The sequence below is a fragment of the Etheostoma cragini genome, chromosome 24 (genome assembly GCF_013103735.1).
Source record: "Etheostoma cragini isolate CJK2018 chromosome 24, CSU_Ecrag_1.0, whole genome shotgun sequence".
NCBI lineage: Eukaryota > Metazoa > Chordata > Actinopteri > Perciformes > Percidae > Etheostoma > Etheostoma cragini.
Window position 1 is genome coordinate 12,055,286 of NC_048430.1, and position 26,704 is coordinate 12,081,989.

At 40.2% G+C, this 26,704-nt stretch overlaps 2 protein-coding genes across 3 annotated transcripts in view; one reads left to right on the top strand and one right to left on the bottom strand.

Moving 5' to 3' along the window:
* Nucleotides 1-17,476, bottom strand: part of LOC117939452 (methyl-CpG-binding domain protein 5-like) — a 29,509-nt gene extending 12,033 nt beyond the window's left edge. Inside the window, exons 1-3 of the mRNA XM_034864810.1 lie at nucleotides 17,264-17,476; nucleotides 8,086-8,689; nucleotides 3,343-3,445 (exon numbers count right to left, since the gene is read on the bottom strand). Of these exons, the coding sequence (XP_034720701.1) occupies nucleotides 3,343-3,445; nucleotides 8,086-8,198 (216 nt within the window). The 5' untranslated portion in view covers nucleotides 8,199-8,689; nucleotides 17,264-17,476. The remainder of the gene's footprint in view (nucleotides 1-3,342; nucleotides 3,446-8,085; nucleotides 8,690-17,263) is intronic.
* orc4 (origin recognition complex, subunit 4) overlaps nucleotides 923-26,704 on the top strand; it is a 26,478-nt gene continuing 696 nt past the window's right edge. Inside the window, exons 1-14 of one of the 2 annotated variants that reach the window (XM_034864915.1) lie at nucleotides 923-927; nucleotides 2,504-2,505; nucleotides 19,885-19,897; nucleotides 20,672-20,743; nucleotides 20,840-20,916; nucleotides 22,201-22,291; nucleotides 22,450-22,525; nucleotides 23,044-23,129; nucleotides 23,221-23,269; nucleotides 23,610-23,761; nucleotides 23,867-24,040; nucleotides 25,086-25,172; nucleotides 25,266-25,374; nucleotides 25,944-26,039. In XM_034864915.1, coding sequence (XP_034720806.1) covers nucleotides 20,687-20,743; nucleotides 20,840-20,916; nucleotides 22,201-22,291; nucleotides 22,450-22,525; nucleotides 23,044-23,129; nucleotides 23,221-23,269; nucleotides 23,610-23,761; nucleotides 23,867-24,040; nucleotides 25,086-25,172; nucleotides 25,266-25,374; nucleotides 25,944-26,039 — 1,054 coding nt within the window. In that variant the 5' untranslated portion in view covers nucleotides 923-927; nucleotides 2,504-2,505; nucleotides 19,885-19,897; nucleotides 20,672-20,686. Of the gene's footprint in view, nucleotides 928-2,503; nucleotides 2,506-19,773; nucleotides 19,898-20,671; nucleotides 20,744-20,839; nucleotides 20,917-22,200; nucleotides 22,292-22,449; nucleotides 22,526-23,043; nucleotides 23,130-23,220; nucleotides 23,270-23,609; nucleotides 23,762-23,866; nucleotides 24,041-25,085; nucleotides 25,173-25,265; nucleotides 25,375-25,943; nucleotides 26,040-26,704 lie in introns of those variants that run through there. The other variant, XM_034864914.1, reaches the window with a different exon arrangement.

Sequence of the window (26,704 nt, forward strand, 5' to 3'; positions counted from 1 at the left end):
GGATTCAGAGGACAACTGGTGAAAGGGTCGTGGTCAGATGAGACCAAAATGGAGCTCTTTGACTTCAACTCAACTCGCCATGTTTGGAGGAGGAGGAATGCTGCCTATGACCCCAAGAACATCATCCCCACTGTCAAACATGGAAGTGGAAACATTCTGCTTTGGAAGCGTTTTTCTGCTAAGGGGACAGGAAAACTTCACTGCATACAAGGGACGATGGATAGGGCCATGTACCGTCAAATCTTGGGTTAGAACCTCCTTCCCTCAGCCAGGGCATTGAAAAGGGGTTGTAGATGGGTATTCCAACATGACAATGACCTAAAACACACGGCCGAGGCAACACAGGAGTGGCTCAAGAAGAAGCACATTAAGGCCCTGGAGTGGTCTAGCCAGTCTCCAGACCTTAAACCCATAGAAGATCTGTGGAGGAAGCTGAAGGTTGCAGTTGCCAAATGTCAGCCTTAATAACTTAATGACTTGGAGAAGATCTGCAAAGAGGGGTGGGACAAAATCCCTCCTGAGAGGCGTCAAACCTGGTGGCCAACTACAAGAAACGTCTGACCTCTGGGATTGCCAACAAGGGTTTTGTCACCAAGTACTAAGTCATGTTTTGCAGGAGAGTTAAATACATATTTCCCTCATTAAAATGCAAATCAATTTATAAAGACATTTTCACATGTGTTTTTCCGAATTTTTTTGTTAATTCTGTCTCTCACTGTTCAAATAAATCTACCATTAAAATTATAGACTGATCATTTCTTTGTCAGTTGGCAAACGTACAAAATCCGCAGGGGATCAAATACTTATTTCCCCTCACTGTATCAATCCAAGCTAAAGTGAATGATATTAATATTGGATGCATGTTGCTTCCTCTAAATTTCAGGTTGTGGTTGACTAGCAGGGTCTGCTTGTTTGTTAGATAAATTAGTCAACATTGATAGTGATTGAGGGTTGGTTGTGCATGTCACACACTTACAAAAAACTGGGTATCCAAGAACACCTAAATCCGTGTAAAGGACAGTGCGGTTCAGTTGGAAAGTTACCATGCTGATGTACTGTGCCATGTAAATGTGCAGCCGCCCACACTTAAATATTATGTCAATTACCACCAGGTGTACCAGCACAGTGTATTTCCCTTACACGTGTCTCTATAGGTTGTGCTGCCTTAGGATGCTTAAGAATTGTATACATATTTAATGTCTCAGAGAATTAACGTTTTTCTTTATTTTATTTTATTTTTTAAAGGTTATTTCTTTGGGCATTTCCACCTTTAACCGCAGACCCTACCCTTTAACCTTTAACAGCTAGGTGAGAAAGGGTAGAGAGGGACGGCATGAAGAAAATCGCCATAATCGTCATCTCTGCGTCAAGGCATAAACCTCTATGTATATGTGCGCCGGCTCTACCAACTGAGCCAACCCGGCCACTGTATTGTCATTTTCTGTTGACAAAAGACAATTTAAGGGGCGTGTGGAAAAGTGAAGGGAGGACAGTCTTTTGGTGTGTTTTCAACTGCTTTATTAAAATATAAATAATAGAGCAGAGAAGTCAACATTTTTCCAAACGTGACAATATCAGCCTCAGACAGACAGACAGACAGACAGGGGACAAACTTAGTTTCAAGACGGATAATCGGTCGGATTACCCCATGTAATGTGATACAGTGGAGGCCTCACGACACCCCCACATTTGTTCTTGGCTCCTTCACAGAGACTAGCGGAGGTAGTCAGCTTGAATTTATTTTATATACGCTGAGCGTATGGATTGGGAGTGGAGAAGTGGATAATGCCGCAGGAGTGACTTGAGAGCTTTCTCTGGACATTTTTATATAGTCTTTTCCACCGTGAAAACTGGTCACTTTTGGAATTCATTCTAAGTGACATTAATTCAACCTGACCACAGCCACCCTGCTCCGTGAAGGACAAAACTACATACTTTTTACAGCCACCTTTCAAGCTGACAGGGGTGACTTTTTGATACTCAAAAGCTCACTTTAACTAAAACAAAAGCATCAGTTAAACAATAGCCTGTCAGAAGTTGTTTTCACCTTGGTTTGACTAGCGAGACACCATTTCCTCCTTAAAGACATGTTTACTTCATCCTCATTCCTCCCTCTAACCCTTTCCCTCCTTCCCCGCTGCTGCAACGAATGTCAAATAAGTATGGTGTCCTATTATGAGGCGAAAACATGTTCACAGCGGATTGTCCACTCTGAATTAAAATCTAATGAAGAGGCATTTAGCTTTAAACACTCATTCTCAATGATTTGCAAATCTTTAATAAGTGGGAAAGTTCCTGATAACCAATTGTAAAAGCTGCTCCAGACTCTAGTCAATTATTACAAGTAATTACAGAAAGCAACAAAAGGCATTTCATTTTTGCAAAATAAATTAAATGTTCAAATTAAAAAAACCTTAAAATCGTATGAGACTTACGGAATGTTAAATGTGTTTTTCCATTGATGTTCACTTAGTACTATCAATCAAACAGACTGAAATTCAAGCAGTCGTTTGGTTAAAACCCCTGCTCAACCAAGCATGCAATGTCCTCACGGAATTTTGAGTCTCCTTCAAGAGTAAATATGGGAAAATATACCAGCAAGACAACTTCTCCTTACTAGGGTAACATCTACACGTTTCACTTCCTTTCAGTCTGTGCCCCCATAAAACAAGGACCAAGTCAAATTAAAACAAAATCATCTGCTGGCGCAAGCTTGATATGACGTGGTTGGACCTTCTCTTGGATCTTCTCCCACCTTCTCTTCGTGGAGCTGAGTGTTGCGATTTCGGTTTTATTTTCCAGATTGTTACAGCCCTACTGGTTATATAAAAACGATTTCTAGTATTTCAGACACGCAACCTGCTAATGTAAGCTTAGGTTTGATTGAAAGTTTTTAATCCGCTAGGGGCTGATGTTTAGCTGTCATTTTTGGACAAGAGCATTTTAAATTTCCTTTGCAGATTGGGACTTTATTTATTTTTATTTGATTAGGACACATTTCTATAAATTCAGATGCCAGATGGCAAATTTTCTACTGTAGTCTAGTTACCCAGCAAGCATTTCTTCATGATGGGATTAGACCAAAGCACCCAAAGGAAACCAACACAAACACAGGGAGAACATGCAAACTCCACAAAGAAAAGCCCTGCCCGGACCAGGAGTCAAACTCTGCAGTGCCAACTTGATGAGAGGCAGAAGTGCTAACCAGTGAGTCACTATGCGGCCTTTTATACTTCAGATCTTAAATCTTTAATAGGGATATCTTTTTGATTCCAGTTAAGAGGCAGCTGTAAAATCTGTGCTCGAATGCTGTGTTTTAAATGAATCTGGACAAAAAATTACCTTGTGGAGGATGAGTGGGCACTCCAGGCCGCATTTGCAGGTTCCATCCGTCAGCAGGTAGGTCTTCACCTGCTCCAAGCTGGACAGCACCGAGCCACTGGGACTGCACACAGAAAACAACATTGTCAGGCTGAGGAGTGACACCAGTCGGTGTAGCTCCAAAGCAAAAACTCCTATGATATGTTATGTTACGCCCAGTTCAGAGCAAAAATTTGTGAAAAAAATGGTTTTTTTTAAACATTCAAAATTTTCAGACCCAAGCTCCTGAGTATATTTGGCATTTAAGTGAGCATCTGTGTGTTGAATTTTTTCAAGGGTTTAGTTCTCGCACCTCAATCCTATTCCTCCTCCTGACTTCCTAAAGATGAAAAGAAAGCAAGCTCCACTGACAGACATACAAATGCTTTTTTAGGTGGGTTAGCAGCTCCTTCAGGCGGGTTTTGCTGCAGGTTTTCCAGGCTTGCAACCATGAAATCTAACAGTAAAATCCTCCCACTCCACAGTGCTACATCCCAGCGGAATGTTTCTATCCAAATGATCTAAAACAATAATTGGAAACATGTTCAGTACCTATGAAGTGGGAGGAGCCTGTCCATGAACATGTATTCCGTCTACGGTGAAACAAAACACACGCAGATGCAGACGGAGCGAAACAACATTGACTCCGCAGTTTGTTAAAGTCACAGTGAGTCACGGCAATGTCGGTAATGTGTGGTTACACTTTTCCAAACGCCACAGAGACAGCGTACATAATGGCGGGGCGAAAGCAGTCGCGGTATGGTTAACGTTACATTTCGTCTGTGCCAGGCAGTCACCACAGTGCTCGCTGTGCCATGACTGACAGGCCGGAGGTTGGCCAGTTTATTTCTATAACCCATTTTAGCAACAAGGCACTTCTAAATGCTTTACATAAAACATTAAAGAGCTGTTTGACAACATAATTGGCTAAAATAGAATAAGATACAAATCCAAGAATAAAAGATACAGTGCAGTGTAAGAAATGAATAAGTATTTGATTTAATAGGTTGTAAAAACGGGTTTGGGATGGGAGTGGGAGGGGTTGTTGCGTGTCGTGCGTAAAAGATTCTAAATAAGTTAACAAAATCGACCCAAGTTGCAAGTAGCGGTTTTGGTTAAAAAAAAGCATATCCAACCCTAGACTTTGAGACACTGAATGGAAAATGACTAAAGGTAAACATTAGAATCGGAAAAAACATCCAATGCAACCTTTCAAACTCAAACTGAAAGAAGAGCAGTATGTACCATTGGTTGAACCTGTCAAACACAAACACTGATAAGTTGACAAACCAGCAGGATAGTCAAATATCTTCAGTGACAACCTACAGTTGCACATCCCTGAAGTAAATGTACACTTTAAATGTAAAAAGAACATGAGCAAATACAAGTGTGGGATGACAGTATCAGGCGACGGTCACAGAAGTAGACGGGATTCTTTCCAACACCCAAAATAAACCTGACACCAGCCGACTGCTTTAGTTCATTGTGGCTGGTAAATAAACGTGCTGGTGTTCGTGTGTCGGTAAGAGCTTCCAGTCTACATAACACAATGTTAACTGGTAAAGGATCCAACTCATTAGTCTAAGTCAATGTTACACAAGCTGACTGGATTTTGTAAACAAATGACCGTTTCCTAACTAGAGGCGTTGTGAAATTTGCCAGATACAATCAGAATACACCAGAAATGAATGTTATTTTCCTATCCAAACAAGCATGGACAGCAGTTTACCCGTGTCAAGGGATTGCTTACTGCAATGTTACTAGCAGTCTCCCAAAGAACAACATGTTTAAGAGATTTTTTACAGCTACTAGATGCCAAATACGCTACCGCTTCACTGACTCCACACACCAAGCCACACCATCAAAGTTACCGTGTATCGTTTCACCTCCTGCAGAGCCAATAAATCGAAGCTCGGACTTAAGCGCCAGATCGTACGCGTAGCCTGATGTGCATCTCTCGTAAAATGTAACTACACGTCGCGGCGAGGAACGCTGCTTGGCCGTTGCTTGATAGCGTTGCAATTCTCCCGATTTCCTGGTTCTCCTTCTCCATAAACAACATGAAATCAAGGAGAGGGTTAACTGTTCCTGCTGTAGATGTCCATCTGTGGTCAGAAGGAACAGTGGAGACACTGTTTCTCTCCACTGTACCTCTAGAAACGGTACTCACTGTCACTCTCGTACTCGCTCTACCACACACTACCCATTCACACACATCAGCCCTGCTATTCTCTTAGAGAGATTGACGCACACACACAAGTATAAAATTCAGGCCACTTACGTAGCCTACGGCTCTGCGTGGAGCCTCCACAGAACCATAAAATTCCACTATACAATTTGGCTTCTCCATCCAAGAGATGCAGCGTGCGTAGTTGGTATGCTTGCTGTGCATACACAATTTTGGGCTGCACGATGACGTCCACCTAGGGGTCAGCATGGACCCTTGCAGTCATGGGTGGATGACGACATTTATATCCACCAAAGCTGAGCTGATGTTTCTATTGATATGTCATGATTTCTAAAATTAAGCTCACCTAGGTGGGCCACATTATGCACTAAAGAACAATCAGTTGATGAATCTGACTACTATTGTAGACAATTATTAATATTGTTTAAATCATTTATTTTGCAAAAATATGAAACGATTTCTGGTTGTAGCTTCTCAGATTAAAGAGTTTGCTTCTTGTCTGTTTTATATAATTATTAAGCAAATATCTTTGAAATTGGGACCATTGTTTAAAATAAAAAATGATCAAAATGATGCAAAGTCAATAGGGAAAATCAAAGATATCTATAATACCTACATCTATATATACACCCATATATAACATAGCTACATCTTAAACAGGGTGGCTACAGGTATTAACAAGTTAAATTTAAGACTTTTTAATACCATTTCTAAATAAAATTTAAGACCAAACTTACGATGGAAATACAAAGTGGAAATATACAGTAATCTTTCCAGGTAAACACAAAATTAACAGTATGGTAAAATGACAGTAATCGGTTGAGTTTAAGAACATTGACTTAATGTGTGTAATGTGAAAGCATAACACAAAAATGTAATTGCTGTCCTAAATTATATTATTACAATATTTTCAGAACATTTGTGTCCCTTGAACAAATGGTTATAACATCAAGTGAAATAACATCAAGTGATTAAAAAAAACACTGTTCCTTTTGAACAAAAATAATTAAATGCCAATCCCAGCTGCCTTTAAAATGCAAAGACTCTTATATGATTTGTGTGCCTAACAGACACAGAGAGAGAGTGAGAGAGACTTAGATGGATGGGTTGCAGTTTGTGGAGGACTCATCATAGAGAGAGAGTAGACAGCAGTGTGTATGAGTGTTTTGCGGTGTGGGAATGTGTGTGTGTATGTGTGTGTGTATATCTATATGTATGTTTTCAGGTTTCCATGTGACCAATTTTTGTTAAAGTTTTGAAAGTGTCTCGTCGAACATAATTACAAACGCACCGCATTTTTGGACCTCCGTGATGAGGTCTTTTTTTTATATATGGCGCCAATCCAAATTTAGCCACATATTTGGTCTTGTCTTTTCCAGAGGTAAATGACTGTACAAGCCTTGAACCTGGAAGCATTGCTTGGAACACTTCTTCAGTCCCGTCATTTGACCCGTATGAATTGTGTCTTGTCACGGTCCTCTGCCCCCCCCCATCACCTCTGCTCGGAGTGTTGGCTTAGAGCCACAAACTGCTTGTAGGTCAGCTGGCATTGTTGGCTGTGGATTTCCCATCGTAACACCTAGCGTTGTAGCGTTGACATCGTTGCTAGCGCTGGAGCAGAAACTAGCGATGGCGGGTTGCTGGCGTGCCTTTACGTAGTCTGTGTTTTTTGCTTTGTATGTGCGATTCCACCGCTCTGATCCCCATTATACCAAGTTTGAAAATCTTCCGACACATAACGCAGTTCGCTGAATAAGCATTTTCAGGCTCCGACCTTAACCAAGGATACTCGTTGTTTTCAAGCCATTTGTCACTGACCTTGCATTTGCTGTATTACCTTCATGCTGCTAAATTACAAATCCCGCGAAATTACAAATCTCACTGACTACGGCCACGTCAACACCCGCCCACGAAGCAGCTTGATTGGTTTAAGTGGTTGAGGTTAGGATAGCCGACTGGTCAGGGGATAGGACATGTACAAATGGGTTTATGTTACCGCGACAACGCAGCGCAAAGCCTACCGGAAAAAAATATTCGACAACAGATTTCCTGCATTTTCGCCGTGACATGACACAAACATATTTAAGACCTACCCAATCTGAATTTCAGACAATTTAATGCTTTTTAAGGCCTTAATTATTGGAAACGTGATTTAAGACTTTTTAAGGACCCGCGGCCACCCTGTTAAATTTAATTCAATGGGTGTCCTGATCAAACCCGCTGTATTTAAATAGTTTAGCCAATGGAAAAAGTAGGACGGGGCACTGCAGCCGAGTTGAGCAGGTACCATTACTGTAAAAACGCTATTAGAGCACCTTTAAGTGTGATATTTGACATTAGGTATAAACAAAGCTACAAGAACAGCACTCCAATTCGGACAATTTGATAATCAAATATTTTCAGGTGTTGGTGAGACAAAAAACAATCTGAAGACATCACCTTAGTCTTTGAAAACCAAACAATTGAGAAAATAATCAGCAGATTACTCAATGACTTAACTGTTAGAAAGAAGCAGACTTCCTTGCTCTTTTTCTTACCTCATGTAAAGCACCCCGCCACTGTGCTCCGCCTTGCGCTGCCAGCCAATGGGGACCTGGACAGGGATGGCCTGCCTCTCATCTCCCGCCTCACAGTCCTTTCCGCCATTCATTGCTCCACTGGTTTTACGCTCAACACCTCAGAGGTATGTATATCAGACATCAACCAGTGTCTTCGCAATGCGCGTCATTTTTGTCTTCCAAAGCCGGGAGGGTGGTAGGAGGGTTACGGGGCTTGGGTAGAGGTGCAGGATTCAACGTGGGACTCTGCTCTCAGGTAGAGCTGATGGGGTGGGCGGTCGGGCAGGGTGAGGCGAGCTCACAGCAGACCCTACCCTTTCAGCTGCTTCATGGCTTCAGTGCTGAATGGTGCGTGGACTTCCATTACTGCATCTAGTCACTCAGAGCCATCCGACTCGGGGAAGATGCTACGCTGGAAAAGTGGTGATCAGTGGTCGCTGTGCTGTCACAGGAAAGTCTTTTATTATTGATTTTTTACCATTTGTCTTTTGCCGGCCAGGATACAGTCCTTCAGTCGGACAGGAAGAGTGAGTTCAACATATTGGTTCCCAAACACAGTTGGGTAGTGGTATTCCCATGGTTCCTGTGAGGGCAGAACAGAAGAGGAATGCACATGAATTAATGGGGAATGTGATCTATTTGCACTGCATGAGTCCAGAATTTGATCTGCTCTTGGAATGGAAGACTTAAAAAGGTGTAAAAGCTCCTTCACTTTTGACGCCGGTGTTTTAATTTACATCAAACTATTTTTATAGTACTATTGAGAGGAAAAATGCGAAATGCCTCCCACCAACGCAGCTCTTATTTGTTGTAACGCAAGACCTGTTTTCCGTCTGAACGCCTGCTTTCTGGCGTACCCAGAGTGCAATGTTTTACAATAAACTACAAGATTTATACTGCCAACAATGATCAATTAAAGGAACACCTTAATTGGCCCAAATAACAACATTGCAGATCAGCTCAGGATATCCGCAAACAATATAAAAATGCTTCTCATCTCATGGTGCAACTAATGTAGGATTTACATAAAAATTGTTCTTCCTAGGGCTGCATAATATATATTTTTTTGTTATCATGCGATATCAACTGGTACAATAAACGCAAAAGGCTGCGTGATAATCACGGAAAGTACTCCGATTTTTCTGTTAGTTGCTGCACTTGAAAATGTAACTTTTTTAGTGCTGCCTTTACTACCCAATGTTGAATTTGTTCACAGTTATATGGTTATTTATCGCAAATAACACTGTTATTGTCAAGAGTATTGCATATTTTCCTCATATCGAGCAGCCTTAGGTCTTACCAATTTAGACAACATGTACATGAAAAAAATATATATATTCCATTGTAGTTTTTACGCAGAAATACTGGCAGTATGTACCCCTCTCTGAGACAGTGCATTTCAAACACTGGTAGAAGCCCGTCAACGCTGGCAAATGGGGCTGAACGCAGTGTGTGAGTGATGGAGCACCATGCAAAGCCTCTTCTCAGCCGCCGGTGTTGCTGACTCATAACTGCCCTGTGAGCTGCTGAGACCGAACCCAGTGACACTACCAGAGAGAGAGAGAGAGAGAGAGAGAGAGAGAGAGAGAGAGAGAGAGAGAGAGAGAGAGAGAGAGAGAGAGAGAGAGTCTCCGTGGCACAGAGAGAATGAGGCGGCAGTTAAACGTGTGCCGTTTATCTGGTAATACGCACAGCAACAGTCGTACCTCAAAATCTCAGGGTAGGTGCGCAGCTTCCGATCAGAGAAACAGCCACATCGTTAAAATCTCAATTTCCCCATACCACCCAATGCAGAAGTAACAGAGAAAACATAATTTCTATTGTTGTGTTCACTTTGGAAGGAGAAAACTATTTTTTTTGTCTCCAAAAAGTGCTCCACGCAGAATCGCTTTTAGAGGATGTCTCTGGCTTTGACACTTGTTTAACCTCTATTTTTTAAAAGGTTTCAACTTGGTATTTTTATCTTGTTTTGGTTGCTCAAATCCGAAACAGACAATCAGTGGTAAGGAGAGGAGAGTAATGAGCAGCCAAAGGTCCTGGGCCAGATTCAAACCAAAGACAATTAAAAATGACATTGGTGCCATAGTTTTCATCATAACCTTCTGACAAAGCTGCCACCTTGCTAATGTGAAAGCACAAAATTTAAATCTCAGCCGTCATCATTTCACTGCCCATCTCTCCCCACCATTACCTGACCCTCAACGTGTCCAAATTACATATGGCACCTGGTAATCTGTAACCTTCAACTGCAGGCTGATGTCTTCCTAAGATTACGTTTTTGGCCTTTTTCAGAAAGAGAGGGGGTCATATTCAGGACATTTTGTGGACATAAAAGCCTACCAGAAAAGGATGTGAATTAAATTATTATTGAACTAAAATACAAAAATAAAATAAAATATCCACTTTACAATGTAACTGTCTCTCTTTTGTTATTCCTTTTTGTTCAATTTGTTTAATAAAAAAAGATTTCCTTTCATTTGTTTTAATAAAACAGACTATTGAAAGCAGCACTAGTGAGTACACTTTAATATCTGTTTATTTAACGCAATTAATATCTTTATCGTGATATCCAAACAACATTATTGCATATTCTCATATTGAGCAGCTCTGCTCGAAACGTTTTAAGGTGGATTTTCTTTTACATAAATCTGACCAAAAGGTTTTTGTGTGGTTCCTTTGCAACAAAAGATGGTTTGTCTAAAAAACCAAGACATTTAAAAGAGTACCTACGTGTACATGTTGGGGTTATGGATGTACCACATGAGGGACACATCTATATCTTTTTGCCAGTTTTTGACAAACAAAAGGACAATATAGGGCTAATAAGAAAACAGCTAGAACAGTCTGTTAAGTTCAGGAAATTACATCAATTTACTGTAATGCAGCCTTTAAAACCAGGTAAAGACAACACTTACCATTACGATATTACGATATCCAAAATCTAAGACGATATCTAGTCTTAGATTGCAATATTGATACAACGTCGATATACTGCCCAGCCCTAAGACAATATATTTGCGTGTGTGAAGCGGCTCTGCGCTCCGCTGAAGTTACGCTGACTTTGTGTAGAGCTGGTGTTGTTGTAAATGTGGTTGTTTCTATGTGTCTATACACCTGTCATTGTGTTACCTGTTCCTCCTCATGGGACAAAAAATATATATCAATGAGCAACCATGGATCATGCAAAGTGAAGATAATAATTTCAAGACGCTCTGCAATCACCCCTGGAAGAAAGAAGGGAAATTGTTTGGCTGTATTAAGTGGACACTAAATATAATCCTGTAATAAGAAGTCTGTTTTTCCATGGCGCTTGCTATTTTACTATCACAAACGTTGAAGAGGAATGCCATTATATCAAATAATAAACCACAAGCACAGTAACTTGAAGCCTGACATCACTGTGAGTCGCTGATAGTGCGATTGTCATTTCATGTAGAGGCGGTTTGATACCATTGCTTCTTCCTGATACCGATTCCAAAACCTGAACTTGTGTATCGACCGATACAGAGTACCGATCCGATACCAGTGTGTTATTTATTTTGTTATGTTGTAACAGCTGTATTCTACAACCCCTGTATGGATGTGTTATGATTTCTATCTTTGTTGTTTGGTCTGGCTCAGGTTATAATCATTGTGAAACATAACTAAACAGAATTTTCTTTTGTGGTATCGATTGGTGCATATACGCCAGTACTTTCCGATACCGATACCTAGCGATATCGGAGGCTTTTCCAATACTTGTATCAGTACATCTCTGGAGAGCTACATTTGTCTGAAAAGGTAAAAAATGAAAACGGTAATCAACACTAATCTAACATATTCCCTATTTTTCTCCTCAACATTACATTTAGGGAAAGATTCAGCACTATTGTAAGCATATTTGTTTTGGCACAAAATTCCATTTGCAGGTTATCTACACAGTTTGGACTCAATCCTGCAGCAAAAACTTTATATAAGCACAAAAAAAAGACATAAATACAGCCACAGGAGACGTACAGCAATGCAGTCTCAGAAAGACAGGAAGAAAAAAAGGTTTAAGATAAGAAATCACATCAAAATGACAAGTGGAACTGCAGCCAAAGGTTCTTGAGTAACTGAATTTGCAGTCCATTAAGGATGGTGGCTGCTCTCTCTCTCTCTCTCTCTCTCAATGTCCAAATATTAAAGAATACCATCAGACAAAGTAGCTTACGTGAATCTCATTACATCGTCAAAAGGTAAGCTTTCTTTCCGTCGTGTCCTCATTAAAGTAGTTCTTTTTGTGATATTTGTTATGTTACAGTGAAACCAGGGCTGCACGATCTGAGGAAAATACGCGATAAATAAAGAGATATCAAAGCGTATTCAGTTCTGCTACTTTCAGAATTCTGCTAAAATTCAACAACCTGCTTGTTGGATTTACAACAAATGAACGGAAATCCTTTCCAGCTTTCTTTTATTGAACAAATTGAATTGAATATAAAAGGCAGCACTAAAAAAAAAGAAAGATACAAGTGCAGTTTTCTGCTGATATTTTCTTTCAACTAACAACAAATCTGCGCATTTTGGGATAAGTCTTGCACTGAGATTATTCCGGCAGCTGATTTTGCAATATTTATATACACACATTCTCGTATACGGATATGTTATGTTACACTGAAATAAATGCGTTCTTGTAATGAACAAGAGAGCCTAATGTTTGGACTTTGCCTAAAAAAAGGTCTTTCAAACTCAATCGTCCACTTGTCTTGACTCATCCTGACCAGAACACAAAAACAAACTACACTTTATTGAATATTGAATACACAATATGAGTCTAATACTGCTCCATTGAGCTGTGATTATGGGGCGTGTTTTAACCGAAGCAGGAAAGAAAATTCCTATTACAACCAATCAGAGCAACAAAAGTCAACTGTCAACAGAACTCAGCACCAATGAGACAAGGTGAGACCTTAGACCAGAGGGGCCCAAATTCTTTCATATGAAGGGCCAAAACGTATGTGGATGGAAGGCCACGGGCCAAAATTAAAGGTTGGTGGTGAAGAATAACGTAATTCTCGCCATTCTCCGTAGATAAAACGTACGTATGTAATTTAAATGGGAAGTTTACCAGCATTGTGCTTTACATTGCCTTTAAACTCTGATTACTTTGTAATTGCACAAAATGTACGTTTCGTAGTCGTGACTTTTAAAATATGAGGAGAATAAGCATGAGCATGACAAATCCATGGCGGGCCAAAACAAAGAGAGCAGTGGCCATTCTTGGCGTTTCAAAAGCAACTACTCTTTGCACTTTGTCCCTAACTTCCGACTTTAGACTTGTTTGTAGCTGGATATATCATTTGTTTTGTGTGAATATGAATGTGGATAACGTTAGTGATATTCAGATGCTCGCTACAGTTACATTTCTAGTGATGAATCGGCAAAAATACGTTTTATTTCTCTGGTTCACGCCGCTGAGCACTCCCTCTCTTCAGTCAGTCTCTCTCTACCATATAATGGTACCGTCCCTTCAGGCCGTCTACAACTCATTTCAAGCCATTTTGACCAGCTGTTTGTAAGATTTAAAAAATGGATTATTGATCATTGTATTTCATTAATTGTAGTTGACTTCACTGTTGAAACAGGAGACTTCTCTAGTTCTAAAACCAGCCTATGCACTTGAACAGCTGAGTCGCAGCGACACCATCAGCTGGCTCTCTGGTGACATCATCTGTCCCTCTTCAGCCCTGCCCTGATTGGTCCAAACAGCTCCTGTTTGAGCATAATTACTCTACAACGGATCGAGTCCAGACCCAACTTCCCGACCTTGAATGTTGTGGGTGAGGTTAAGTTCGGCTGGCATCCAGGCTAATATTTACTGGACATCGAGACCCGGTTCCCACATGGAATTGTTGTGGAAAATTTGGTTTCAAACAACGGTTGCACATCTACCACGCACAAGTTTTCGTTTCCAAAAGGATTTTTTAAGAATACATGTACTTAACCTATGAACATCTTCATTAAGATATTCAAAATTATCAAAATGTCATAAGAAGACATACAAAACATGTGCAATAGAGCATGTAATAACAATCAGGTGCATTTGATGGTCATAGTGCAACCACTAGTGTCTCCAGACACATTCCAGACCTCCAGGTATCATTTCAAAAGGTACTGTTCAAAAACAACAACAGTGTTTCTAAGAGCTGCGTGACCAGAGACGTTACAAACCCCGGGTAAATATTGGAGATGTATTTGAAAGATGAAGACAGCTTAGAGCATCTTCCTCCTGAACAGGCAGCCAAGCCTTAGCTTCAGGCTAATTTATCACGGCTACAAGGGACGGTCATTTTAAGACTGGTCCGGGCTAACCGTGGCTAACGCCACCATGCTAACCCTGCTAACGTTACCAGAGGACCAGGAAAGCTGCCCGTATATAGAAGTTTATTCCTCAACGCAGGGGGTCCAGGTTCGACTGCGGCCTGCGGTCCTTTTCTGCATGTCATTCCCCCCTCTCTCCCCCTTTCATGTCTTCATCTGTCCTGTCAAATAAAGGCCTAAAATGCCCCAAAAAAATGTTCCTGAAAAATACAATAAATGCCCTATCCAGCTGATCTACACCGAGAATCTGCATTTTTCTCAGGCTCATATTGGATTGTTATCGGTTGAGTGCCGTTAAAAAATACAAATTTGTGTTCAGCCACACAGGTTAATTGGAGGAATATAGTGCTATTATTTTTCACCTTGAAATAGGGCTGGGCGATACGGAGAAAATCCAATATCACAATATTTTTCACCAAAAACATTTTCGATATTGCAACGATATTGTTGGATTAACTATTTCACAAAATATTTACACAATGGATATAAATAATGACTAATAATGTGGATATAGTGGCTTAGTACTTTCCTATAATGCAGCCTTCAAATCCTAGAAAAGACAATTTTCAAAATCTAAGACAATATCTAGCCGTTGTTATAATATTGATATATTGCCCCGGCCCTATCTTGAACACAGCCAGTGTTTTGGGAGATTTATCATGTAACATGCTGAATATAAAAGGTTGATTCGGCAGTCCGTGGCGTGTTTGTCACAAATGTCCCTGACCATTTCTGAGCACAGATCCCTGGTGCATTTCTATCTGCATTTAGAAATGTCCACTTGTGATTGGATGTCTAAAAAATACATTTAATTTAAGTGTCAAGAGAACAGGGTCCGTCATATGTTGTCAAATAAAGCAGGGGGAGGGATAGGTAGTAGTGAAATGGAACCTGCACATAGCATGTTTGTGGAGTAAAATCCTGCGCATGATAGAAAGGAATAGGACAAACTGTGCAACGCCAAAATGGTACAGCAGTATGCCCTGCTCTCCTCTCACTGACGCAAAAAGACATCAACCACTGCTCTTTCAGACTAGATTAAATCCATTAATTCTCAAACTAGCATTTGAGTCTTACTGTAGCCCCATAAAAGGCCCGGGACCCCCACTGACAGACTCATAACCCCCCACCCACCAACCCACAGTCACTAGTCATTATATTAACACACATCCTGGACAATTATTCCTGACCACTGTGCATATTATGTACATGGTTTTTCTTTCCATTATAAGACTTAGGTGCAGCACCAAAGCAGAATGTAATCATTGTAAGCAACAAAACACACTAAATGTCAGTCAGATAACGATGATGATTGTGGTTGGTCTCCTTTGGACTTCTTTAGTTTTTTGAGAGTTATTTATCTATTATCTGTTCTAGCTATTCCAATGTTTTACACACACATATGGTGACAATAACGTTCCAAAATTTTGTCAAATTGCATTTTTATTTTCATTAAAGAACATCCAAATTTTCTTTAGGGAAACAGTGATACACACTGAACTTTTTCACATCCAGATTAGTATTTTGCGCACCCTGCACAAAACCGGTACAGCTTCAAAAACAGCCATATTGCACATATTTTTAACTGTAAAATTTCTGTGTCTGTATTTAGGTTCTTGACTATTGTTTATTCCATTTCCATGTGTTTATCGTATGCTCCAAACACAACAAGGTCAATTCCATGCATGTGATAACTTACTTTGCCAATAAACCTCATACTGATTCTGAGTTATGTTGCCAAACAAAGCAAAGCGTGGGGAATAGGTAGCCGTGCAAGTTGTCTGCACACAACATGTACCAGTAATGGAGTATAACTAGGAATACAAAACTAAATCCTGGGCACGGTTAAATGAAAAGGACAAACTGTGCAACACCAAAATGGTACAGCAGTTTGCCCTGCTATCCTCTCACTGAAGCACAATCTACCTCTGCTCCTTCAGATTTGATTAAATCCATCAACCTAGCATGTAAATCTAGCTGTAACCGCGCTTTAGTAATAAATTAGCCATATTGTCCTGCAGCAGCCTTCAAAAGTTGACAGCTACACAAGTTTCCCTAAACTGGCGAACATGACAACCGCTTGTGTACACTACCAAAGCAACTAGCTAATAGCCAATTAGCTTGGTGAACATTAAGACTGTCTATCAACTGTGCCAAGTGTTGCTTTATTAACCTTTTAGCGACAACCGTGTGGCATTAAATGTGTATTAGTTTATCACAGGGCGAGACGTGCAGCTGAAGCTCCATCGGCTATGGGCCTCCGCGTTTGAAAAGTGACCGTGTCAACAAGCGAAATCAGTCTTGTCTGCCTGCTTTTTGATGCATTGGACACAGCATCTGAACTAGCTGGGAGTTAGCATTCCAAGCGTCAGCTGTCTAGCTAGCTACCGTTAGCCACCATTAGCTTGTTGCAACGAAAAGGAATTAAACGGTAAGAAACGTTTAAGCATTTAATTGACGAACCGTTACCGGGCTCGTGCACGTCGAGGACCCGCAACGCAGATTGTGACTTCAAATTGTCGAAGTAAAAAAGCTGCTAGGCCCGCGTTAGGTTTCGAGCCAGGCAAGGCCGGAGCCAGGCCGAGTTAGCACGGGTTAGCTTAGCATGCTAGCTAACAGCCGTTTGCTCAGAGAGAGCGAAGAAGAAGAAGAGAGACGCTTTTCAGGTACTAACGTTTCTGTCTGCGTCAAATTAAACCGTAAACAGTCTGTTCTTACCGGGGCACCCCAGCGAAAGCATCCTGGCACTGAAACAGTAAAATTTGCGAGCAGCAGTGCGTTTCTGACCTTTAGAAAATAAGAATAAGAAGCCTACCCATTAGTTATCTGCCTCTGCTGGTTCTCCTACACTGGAATATTGGAAATGATGGAGAGCAGCACTGCGCATGCGCGGCAGGAGCAGCCAGCAGATGGGAGAGGTGATGCACATTACCACCAAATATTAGCTCAGATACATAAGCTCTGCATTGTAAACGTTGGGAATAAAATTATGAAATGAAGGAGGAACAACTGGATGTGTGGGTGGGGTGACTCACACAGAGCTGCAGTTTTCTGTCATGGCAACCACAGAGGGGTCTGGGGGCCTCCAGAGGCTCCTGTCGTTGGTAAAATAAATGTATGTGTCACTTGTTTGACAAATAGGCCTACAACTCATTTCTACATTAAAGCTGCTGATGGTTGATACTACAAATGGTACAGAATTACAGAAGTGTTGTGGTCACCCTTGAATATTATTTGTGGAAGGGTAAAAAGAACATTAGGAGCAGCATTTGAATGAGCAAATTAATACTAATATTACATTCATGTTTAACCTGAAGTGATTACAGGTAAATGAAGGGTTTTACATAGGTATTCTGTAATTAGATAAGGTAGGGGATAGGCCTGCACAATATGAGGAAAATATGCAATATGCAACGTTGCAACATTGTTGTATATTGTGATAACAATTACGTGCGATGAATAATAAACCCAGTATTCTGCTAAAATACACACTGCTTGTTGAAATTAAGACAAATGAAAGGAAATCATTTCCAGTTTTCTTTTACTGAACATCGATTTGAATACAAAAGTCTCCACTAAAAAGAGGGACAGTTACATTTTCTAACAATACGCGATATGTGTATTACACCTAAATTATTGTATAGACTTACTAGGTGCATAGAAAATACGAACAAGGTACATTATAAATATATTGTTTGGGCATTAATAAAAACCAATGGCTGCATGGAAGAAAAGAAAATCTGAAACTGAAAAGGCTGTGTTCTTTCTGAAGTGTGTTCTGCATTTCTGCTAAAATATGCACAACCACCACTGTGGTTCTTCGACGTGAGACCTCGGTATCAAACACAACAGAAGGTAGAGAACAGAATGTGTACCTAATATTGTAATATTACATTTATAAAAACAGAATCAGAAATCAGAATCAGAAAGCAGCTTATTGCCACAGCAGTGGATCTACATTGGCTTGGTGATTGGGTGAATACATAGTATCAGTATCATAGTGAACATTAAAAGCAATAAACAATAAATACCGAAAAAGAAACAATTACATATAGCTGTTTAAGTATTTTAAACGTAATTATTGTCAGGCTTGAAAAAACATCCCCTCCTTGTTAGTGTAATAAAACTCACAGATAATAATCTCATTAACAGCAGTTCTTTGGCCAGTAGCTTGAATGTCATGTTAATGAGCTGTATTGTGTTAACAAGATTAATACTATTAGCTGCAGATTGTTGTAATGTTGATAATAATTACGTTAGTCAGAAGGATTCAATTGAAATTTAATAACGTATGGCTTGATCACCTTTAGCAATTTTGTGTGTATGTGTGTGTGTTTTATTTTGTTATGAAATAATGCTAGAATATTAAAAGAATAAGAAAAAGGAGAAGGAGACAAAAAACTACATATCATCACAGGAAAATAGTGAATACTTTTTAGAGAAACAAATTATCCGAATTATTAAAGGAGTGACAACAGTAAGGAACCGTCGTATTGTGGCCATTTCCCAGTTGAGACTGTATATTTACGTGTATGAAAATATGAAAATTATTCAACAGAAAAAAAACAGAAAGTTCAAAATATTAAAAGAATATGAGAAGGATAATAATACAAAAAAAGTTTGCCATAGCTCAAGATTTCCTACTCTCCCAAAAAGTGCCTAGTGGACTCGTTTTGGGATTTCTTTGTTATTTTTATTAAAGATTAAGATTAACTATTATTTATTATTTTTGACTGGACAGCTGAAGACGCGAAAGGGGAGAGAGAGAGAGAGAGAGCAAGAGAGGGGAATGACATGTTTTGTGTGTAAGAAAAAGACTAGTAGAATTATTGCAGAAAATACGTCATGATAAATAATCAAAATCTTCAGCAAAAAAACAGATACTCAGCAAAAAAAAAAATTAAATAAGGTGACAAAAGCTCAAAGATGAAGGAGATCAGTCATCTGGATGCAGATCAACATGCAAATGTTTAGAATTTTGACTGAAGGTCAAACCTAAGGAGATGTTAAATTAATCCAGTGTATGGCTGCTGTAAAAAGGAACGCTTCATGTATTTTTAAATACATGAAGATATGGGGGAAAAAATGCATTGTTTAACATTGGCAACCAGCTCCACAACGCTTGGCTTCTGTTTATTCAATTAATTTGTCCTATTTATGTTAACAAAATTTGGTTAAAATAATGATCATATTTAACACATAATACCCGGACGTAATCAATTATTTTGAATGAATTCAAACAACACATTTCCCCAAAGAAATGTAAATTGAGGCTGAATGTGATCATCATTGTACTATACTGTGTTATGTGACAGTGCATTGCTGTTCTAAACCTTAGCCAATCAGTGCTGGAGAATCCGTCAAAGCAGGAAGTCGTCATTGCTGACAGAGCAGTATATTCCCGCGAAGCTCGAGACTCAGAGAAGAGAATGATAGGTTGTTTTCCCAGGTATGTCGCGTTATTACTTGATTTGTATACACTGTTAGACAAACTAACGTTAATGTTAGTAACTTACACAGTCAAAGTAATCGTTCCTGGATAAAGCGGCAGCCGCTGTGTGACTCTTTTTATTAATGCTTTTAGCGTTGAGCTAAAAAAGCCCTGACGTTCAGTTCAGCGTGGCGAGAACGTGACACCAAACTCCATTCGTAAATTGTAACACATTAGTAACTCACTGCTTTACAGCAAACATCATAATAATATTGTATACAACTTGCGACCCCTTCTGAACATGTGCGAGTCACTTTATAATTCGGCATACTCATCATACTCAAAGCTTCAAGGATTCATGTTTAATGATTCAGGCTACATTGTAAACACACCTCCGAGGCACTTATTAAAGTGAACATTTGTATTTAAAGAGATGTTTGTAATTGCATCAACTGTATGCCGAATTGCATGTTGATTTGCCCTCATTTATTTATGATCGTATGTAACGTTACAGCATTCATGCACCTATATTACAAACGAGGACATAGTTTTTTTGCGACGAAATCTGTATTGGAGTTTGGCTTTAACTTGTCAACGTCCATGATAAAGTCTGCAATAGGGGCTAAGGCTGTCGATGGCCCAATGTTAGTGCATTTAATGGACACATAACTGCAATTTCAAAGGTTTTAAATCAACATGATATCAGTAGTTTTCATTGACATGGGATGTCATAAAGGACCCTTGAAGATCCACAAATGGCATGCATTTTAAACCAATGAACGTGTTTTGCAGTTGAGTCCCATCACCATGAGCAAGAGGAAGATACAAGCAGCTCATGTGCCAATAGGAGAATGCATCACACAGGTTTGCGTCAGCCAGTTAAATTTATTCTGTTGATCCAGTCAATTGTGCTTTGTGATATTGTGTAACTGAAATGTCTTTAATTTATCTTAATTTCAGGTTCAACAGATTTTAAGGGAGAGGCTTTGCCATCAGCAGCTCCCTGACAGGCCGGAGGGACTGGAAGCTCAACGCAAGTATGTTCATTTCATCGATACAGGCCGGAAAACCTGAAATGTTTCATTATTTTGATGTTATTATAGACATCTTTTTCTGTCAAACAGGTCAAAACCCCCAAAATATCCACTCACGTTTTACGTTATACGAAGAAAGGCCAGAAATCCTCACATTGAAAAACTGAAATCATATCATTTTTGGAGTTTTCTGCTGAAAATAAATGACTGAAAACAATTTAGCCATAATTAAAATTGTTATTTTTTTTGTGTGGATCAAACTAATCAATTGTTTTAATTTCTAGTTTAGGTAAATATTTAGGCCACTTAAAGGTCTTGAGTGGTTTTGGAAATGACATGTAAAATGTAATTTTCTTGAGAGCGATGCGGGGAAGTTAGATGCAAGATGAATATAAAAGTCCCATAATCAATTCAAAAGAAATGTGTAGTATTTTTTGTCATCTGTAATGACGAGACGATCTAGGACACGGTGTGAGTCTCAGTGACCCAATTCAGTCTTCACCTGGCTGACAGCAGCGGCCCAGTTGGGAGGCTGAAAACGCTCCAGTTTCCCAGCAGACTTGAACACAACACTGACATCTAGAGCTGTAACAATTCCAAATTCTGCTGTTTTAATTAATTGTCTCAAAATAAGGCGTGGTTTACATCAGCTGTGTAACTACATTATCTGGGTCACATTACAGTGATATATGACCAAAAGATGTATCCTTGGTCCAGCGGGGGAATGTAACTAAGTACATTTACTACAGTACTCTGCTTAAGTCCAAACGTTGAGGTACATGTACTTTACTCAAGTCTTTTCATGCCACTTTTTACTTCTACTTCGCTACATTTCAGAGAGAAATATTCTACTTTTTACTCCACTACATTCATCTGACAGCTTTAGTTCCTAGTTACTTTACACATTAAGATTTCTGCACACTATAAAATCTGATGTCTTATTATAAAGTAACCTAGCAACAATATAACGGCCTCCGGTTGGATCCTTTACTCTTTCTACAATGGGAGGAGAGGTCTTTACTTTTAATACTTTAATTACATTTTCCTGATGACACTTTTACTTGAGGACATTTTCACTGCAGGACTTTTGCTTGTAACAGTATTTTCACAGTGTGGTATTAGTACTTTTACTGAAGTAAAAGATCTGAATACTTCTTACGCCACTGATTTTAGATGGAGCTGTTACTAAGTAGGACAAAGAGTCAAGACCTTTCTCTTTGAACTCATTATTTCCCACAACTGGAAGAGCATTTTGGGTATTGTAGTCTGAAACCATGTGTTTTCCAGACACCTCCTGGAGCTGCTGAGGCGCACGGCCATCCACGGGGAGAGTAACTCGGTGCTAATCGTCGGCCCCAGAGGAGCAGGGAAAACAATGGTGAGCCTCCGCAGCCCAACACATGTTTCATAAGGGGCTCATGGGTAAAAAAAACTAAATGGAAATGGTTGGGAAGATGATGAAATGTGTTGGAAGTGTGTTTAAATCCTTGGAGGGTTGTATTGTCTGATGGTGTCTGTGTTTTTTGGGGTTTGCAGCTCCTGAAGTGTGTGCTGAGAGACCTGCTTGAGGAAACAGAAGCCCAAAAAAACTTGCTACAGGTTCATCTCAACGGTACGGTCTCCGGCTCTCAACCATACACGAGCTGGATCCGCAATTTAGGTTGCTTTGACACCCGCCTTGTTTGGTCGGATAGCATGGTTAGTTTGGCATCTGAACTCTGGAGCTGATCAAACAAACAGCTGGTCCGCTTGATAACGGGGGTCGGGGGGGGGAACTAGAGTTCCGTTCACTTTAGGTGAGAATGCGATCCGACCCAAATACAGGAAGTGAACCAAAACAACATTTACCAGCCTGCGTTTTCAACCTTACACACAGTGCACGGACTTACAGTATATATATGATTAAAGGGGGGTCAAACTCGGCCCCTTGCAAACTTTGATCCGGCATTGAGGAAGACATTTTATGAGGATTTTTCCAATTTCTGGATTTGTTCTTGCTCATGGCCGCGGAAAATTATTCTTCCAGGGTTTCATACAGGAACCAGAGCTAAATGTTACATCAGCCAATCGTGCAACATTCTCTGGCGACTGACTCATTTCAGAGCTCCGTTTCTTTCCTGTTCTCTGCAGGTCTCCTGCAGACTGACGACAGGATAGCGCTGAAAGAGATAACGCGCCAGCTCCACCTAGAAAACGTTGTCGGTGACAAAGTGTTTGTATGTGTCTGGAAAGAGTTTCCTCAACAGTTTTGTAATTAATAATACAACAAAAACTGCTCTGAATACCTGTTTGTGTTTCATTTTTCAGGGCAGTTTTGCAGAGAATCTGGCTTTCTTGCTGGATGCATTGAAGAAAGGTTACAACATTTAATTTAAGAGGAAAAACTACAAGTAAAAGCATCAGTCAATGTTTGGGCTATTTTGCTTCCATAGCATATTCTTTTTTTCAGACAAGTGGGGAAAAAACATCCAAAATACACATTTAGATGTTTATTTGATTACATTTTGTCTATTTGTTGTCTTTAAACTGCTCGTGAAGTCACCAAAAGTGAGCATTAGATGACGCCTGCCAAAAGTTGTAATGCAAAAAACTATTTGTCTTATTGCCAGTAATCAACTAGGGACTTTCGTGCCAATATCTGTTAGTTAATGTTTTCCTTTTCGCCTGGGGGCTTTCTTCTTCTCTCTCCTGTCCAGGGGATCGCACCAGCAGCCGGCCCGTGTTGTTCGTCCTGGATGAGTTTGACCTCTTCGCCCACCACAAGAACCAGACTCTGCTCTACAACCTGCTGGATGTCTCCCAGTCGGCCCAGGCTCCCGTCGCCGTGGTCGGCATTACCTGCAGACTGGTGAGCCTTGCTCGGGCTACGTTTAGGGGGGGGGTGTACTGGTGTACTGGTGTACTGGTGTAGGTTCACTTAAACATTTTGCCGCCGTGGTTCCTTTTCATGCAGGATGTTCTGGAGCTGCTGGAGAAGCGGGTGAAGTCAAGGTTCTCCCACCGCCAGATCCACCTGCTGAGCAAGCCGACGTTCACTCAGTACCTGGCGCAGGTCCGGACCCAACTCAGCCTGCCCGCCGACTTCTCCGACAACCAGTTCGCCGAGGACTGGAACGCCAGCGTAAAGGTGAGCGGAGGGACGGACCTAGGCTCGGTCTAAAATACAGGTGCCCTGGCCGGTTATCGGTTGGTAACGATGCTTCCCCCCCGACGGGAAAACATAGTGTTAACCCAGTATGGCCTTCTCAGAAGCACTTTTACCCCTTAAAAGAGCAAGATACTTAAAAAACAAAAACTGAGCCGTATTGGGTCGGATTGTCTGGACCAACAACCCAAAGGAGTGGCCAGAGGTGTCCCTTCTTAACGTTTTTTTTGTTAATGATAGCTACCTAATTGATATATAATTTTAATAACAGATAAATAAGGAAATGTACATTTCAGCCTATTCTACCAAAATTATTATAATTCACTTAAATTCCTTTGTTCAAAAAGGAGTAGGAAGAATTTAGTCTTACCCCCTTTTTCTATTTTTCTTTAGTTAACAAAGCTGTTAGATGCTTAACGTATTTATACATGTTTACATACGCATACAGTACATGTACCGTATGTCTGCCCTACCTACACTCGCATAAACACATGCATAAGGACACACCTTTTCTCTTAATTTCCATCTATTTATATCATGATAACCCACCCAAACTAGACTTACTTTATAAGCCCGGGAATCGTACCTTCAGTATACAGTACTTTTACCTCGAGTCCTTTTCATATCCATTCAATATGTTCATTTTAAGTAGTCTGTTAAATGAATAAACTCCTTGTAACTGTCACAGTTTGGGCTGTAGCAGCGACGTTGGTGGTATTAACGACTCCGTCTGTCTATTCAGCAGTATCTAAAACAGGGTTAGGATGTTTTAACTTATTAGAGGTGTGCAACGCCACACAGCAACTTTTCTGCATTGTACCAGGCAAAAAAACAAAACAATCGTAAATATGACATTGAGTCAAGATCGAATAAAGTCCCTTCTAACCCAGACATTTCAAAATAATACATTTTAAGCTGTAACCAATACCGTGACATTTTTGCTGAAGGTTATCATACCGGTGGAAACTCCCACCACGCCCCCGCCCACAAACGAGCTCTTCTGTTTTTGTTTTCTCGGTATCTTCAGACGCTTGTAGAAGACAAATCAGCTGTGGATGTTTTACAGAGACACTTCAACTCCACCAGAGACTTCCGTTCGATGCACATGCTGCTGGTACGAAGCATCGTATTTTCTCCATTATTACAAACGACAGCCGCTTTTTAGTTTGAGACACTAAACCCTGCCACCTAACTCTTTATTTTCCAGATGTTGTGTCTGAGTCGTGTGTCTGTGGCCAAACCTGCCGTCCAACCCGCGGACCTGCTGGAGGCCAGCAGACTGTGTTTCTCTGACGCCAAGGCCAACATACTCCACGGTACAAAAAACTAAATCCTGAGAAATCATGCCCATCACTCTCAGCGCTGGAAGAAGTATTCACATCCTTTACTTCAGTAAAAGTACCACCACCACACTGTAAAAAATACTCTTGTTGTAAGAAAAAGTCCTGTATTGAAGTATCATCAGGAAAATGTAGTTAAACTTTCTACAATGGGAGGAGACTTCTCTACTTTTAATACTTTAAGGATCCAACCAGTTGTTGCGCTAATGCAGGGGATCAAACTCAAGGCCCGGGGGCCGAACTCGGCCCCTCGCAAACTTTGATCCGGCTCCACGTTTCAATTTATGTTCACAATAAATTGTGGCCGCTTAGTTTTTGTTGTTTTTTTCCCCATATTTTTGACGTTTAGGGGGCTATTTCTTAAGTTATGCCGCTATCTCATTTTTTTATGCTTTTTTTGGACGTTTTTGATGCTACTCACATTTTTTTTCCCCACTGTTTCTGTTAATTGATTTATTTTACATTCCAGCGCTGATCACTCTTAGTACTCCAACAAATTCCCACCTGTTAACTTTGTGTTTTCTTCTCTCTCTCTCTCTCTTTAGGTCTGTCCATCTTGGAGCTGTGCCTGATCATCGCCATGAAACATCTCAATGACGTCTACGAAGGAGAGCCGTTCAATCTGCAAATGGTTCACAACGGTACGGCCGGATGCTTCACCTAGTTTGTGGTTCATCATGAAAAAACACAGACAGATTAAAAAATAGAAAAAAGGAGCTGTGAAAAGCAGCACCGTGACATTGCGAAGACAGAAAAGAGAATATAAAAACTTCACAGATGGTTAGAAATTACAGAAGACCTTCTTCTAGAAAGAGAAAATGACTTACAAGTTCAGAGTGAGAGAAAATGATTTCTTTCATAAATGGAAGAAATGGATAATTAACAGTATGGCAGTAGAAATAGTTCATGACCTAACTGATGAAATGGATAGGTTACAAGATACTGGAACTACGGATACTTTCCTTTTAGTTTTTTCTTTTCCTTCTATATTTATGATTGTAAGACACTTGATGGTACAGGATGTATGCAACCAACCACATGAAGATTACAGTAAAAAAGAACCCAACACCACAGTGACACTAAAGTGCTTAAGATTGTGACAAAATGAGTGTGTTTTGGTGCAAAAAGAACAACCAAATAGTTTATAAAGAAAGGTACAAGGTAGTTAAAAAACTGCTTCTAACTTCAGTGTCCCAACTCCGGGAACAAATTACAGCACTTTCTCAAAGGTCCCATGGCATGAAAACTTCCCTTTTCATGAGGTTTTGTTAACATTAATGTGAGGTTCCCCCAGCCTGCCAATGGT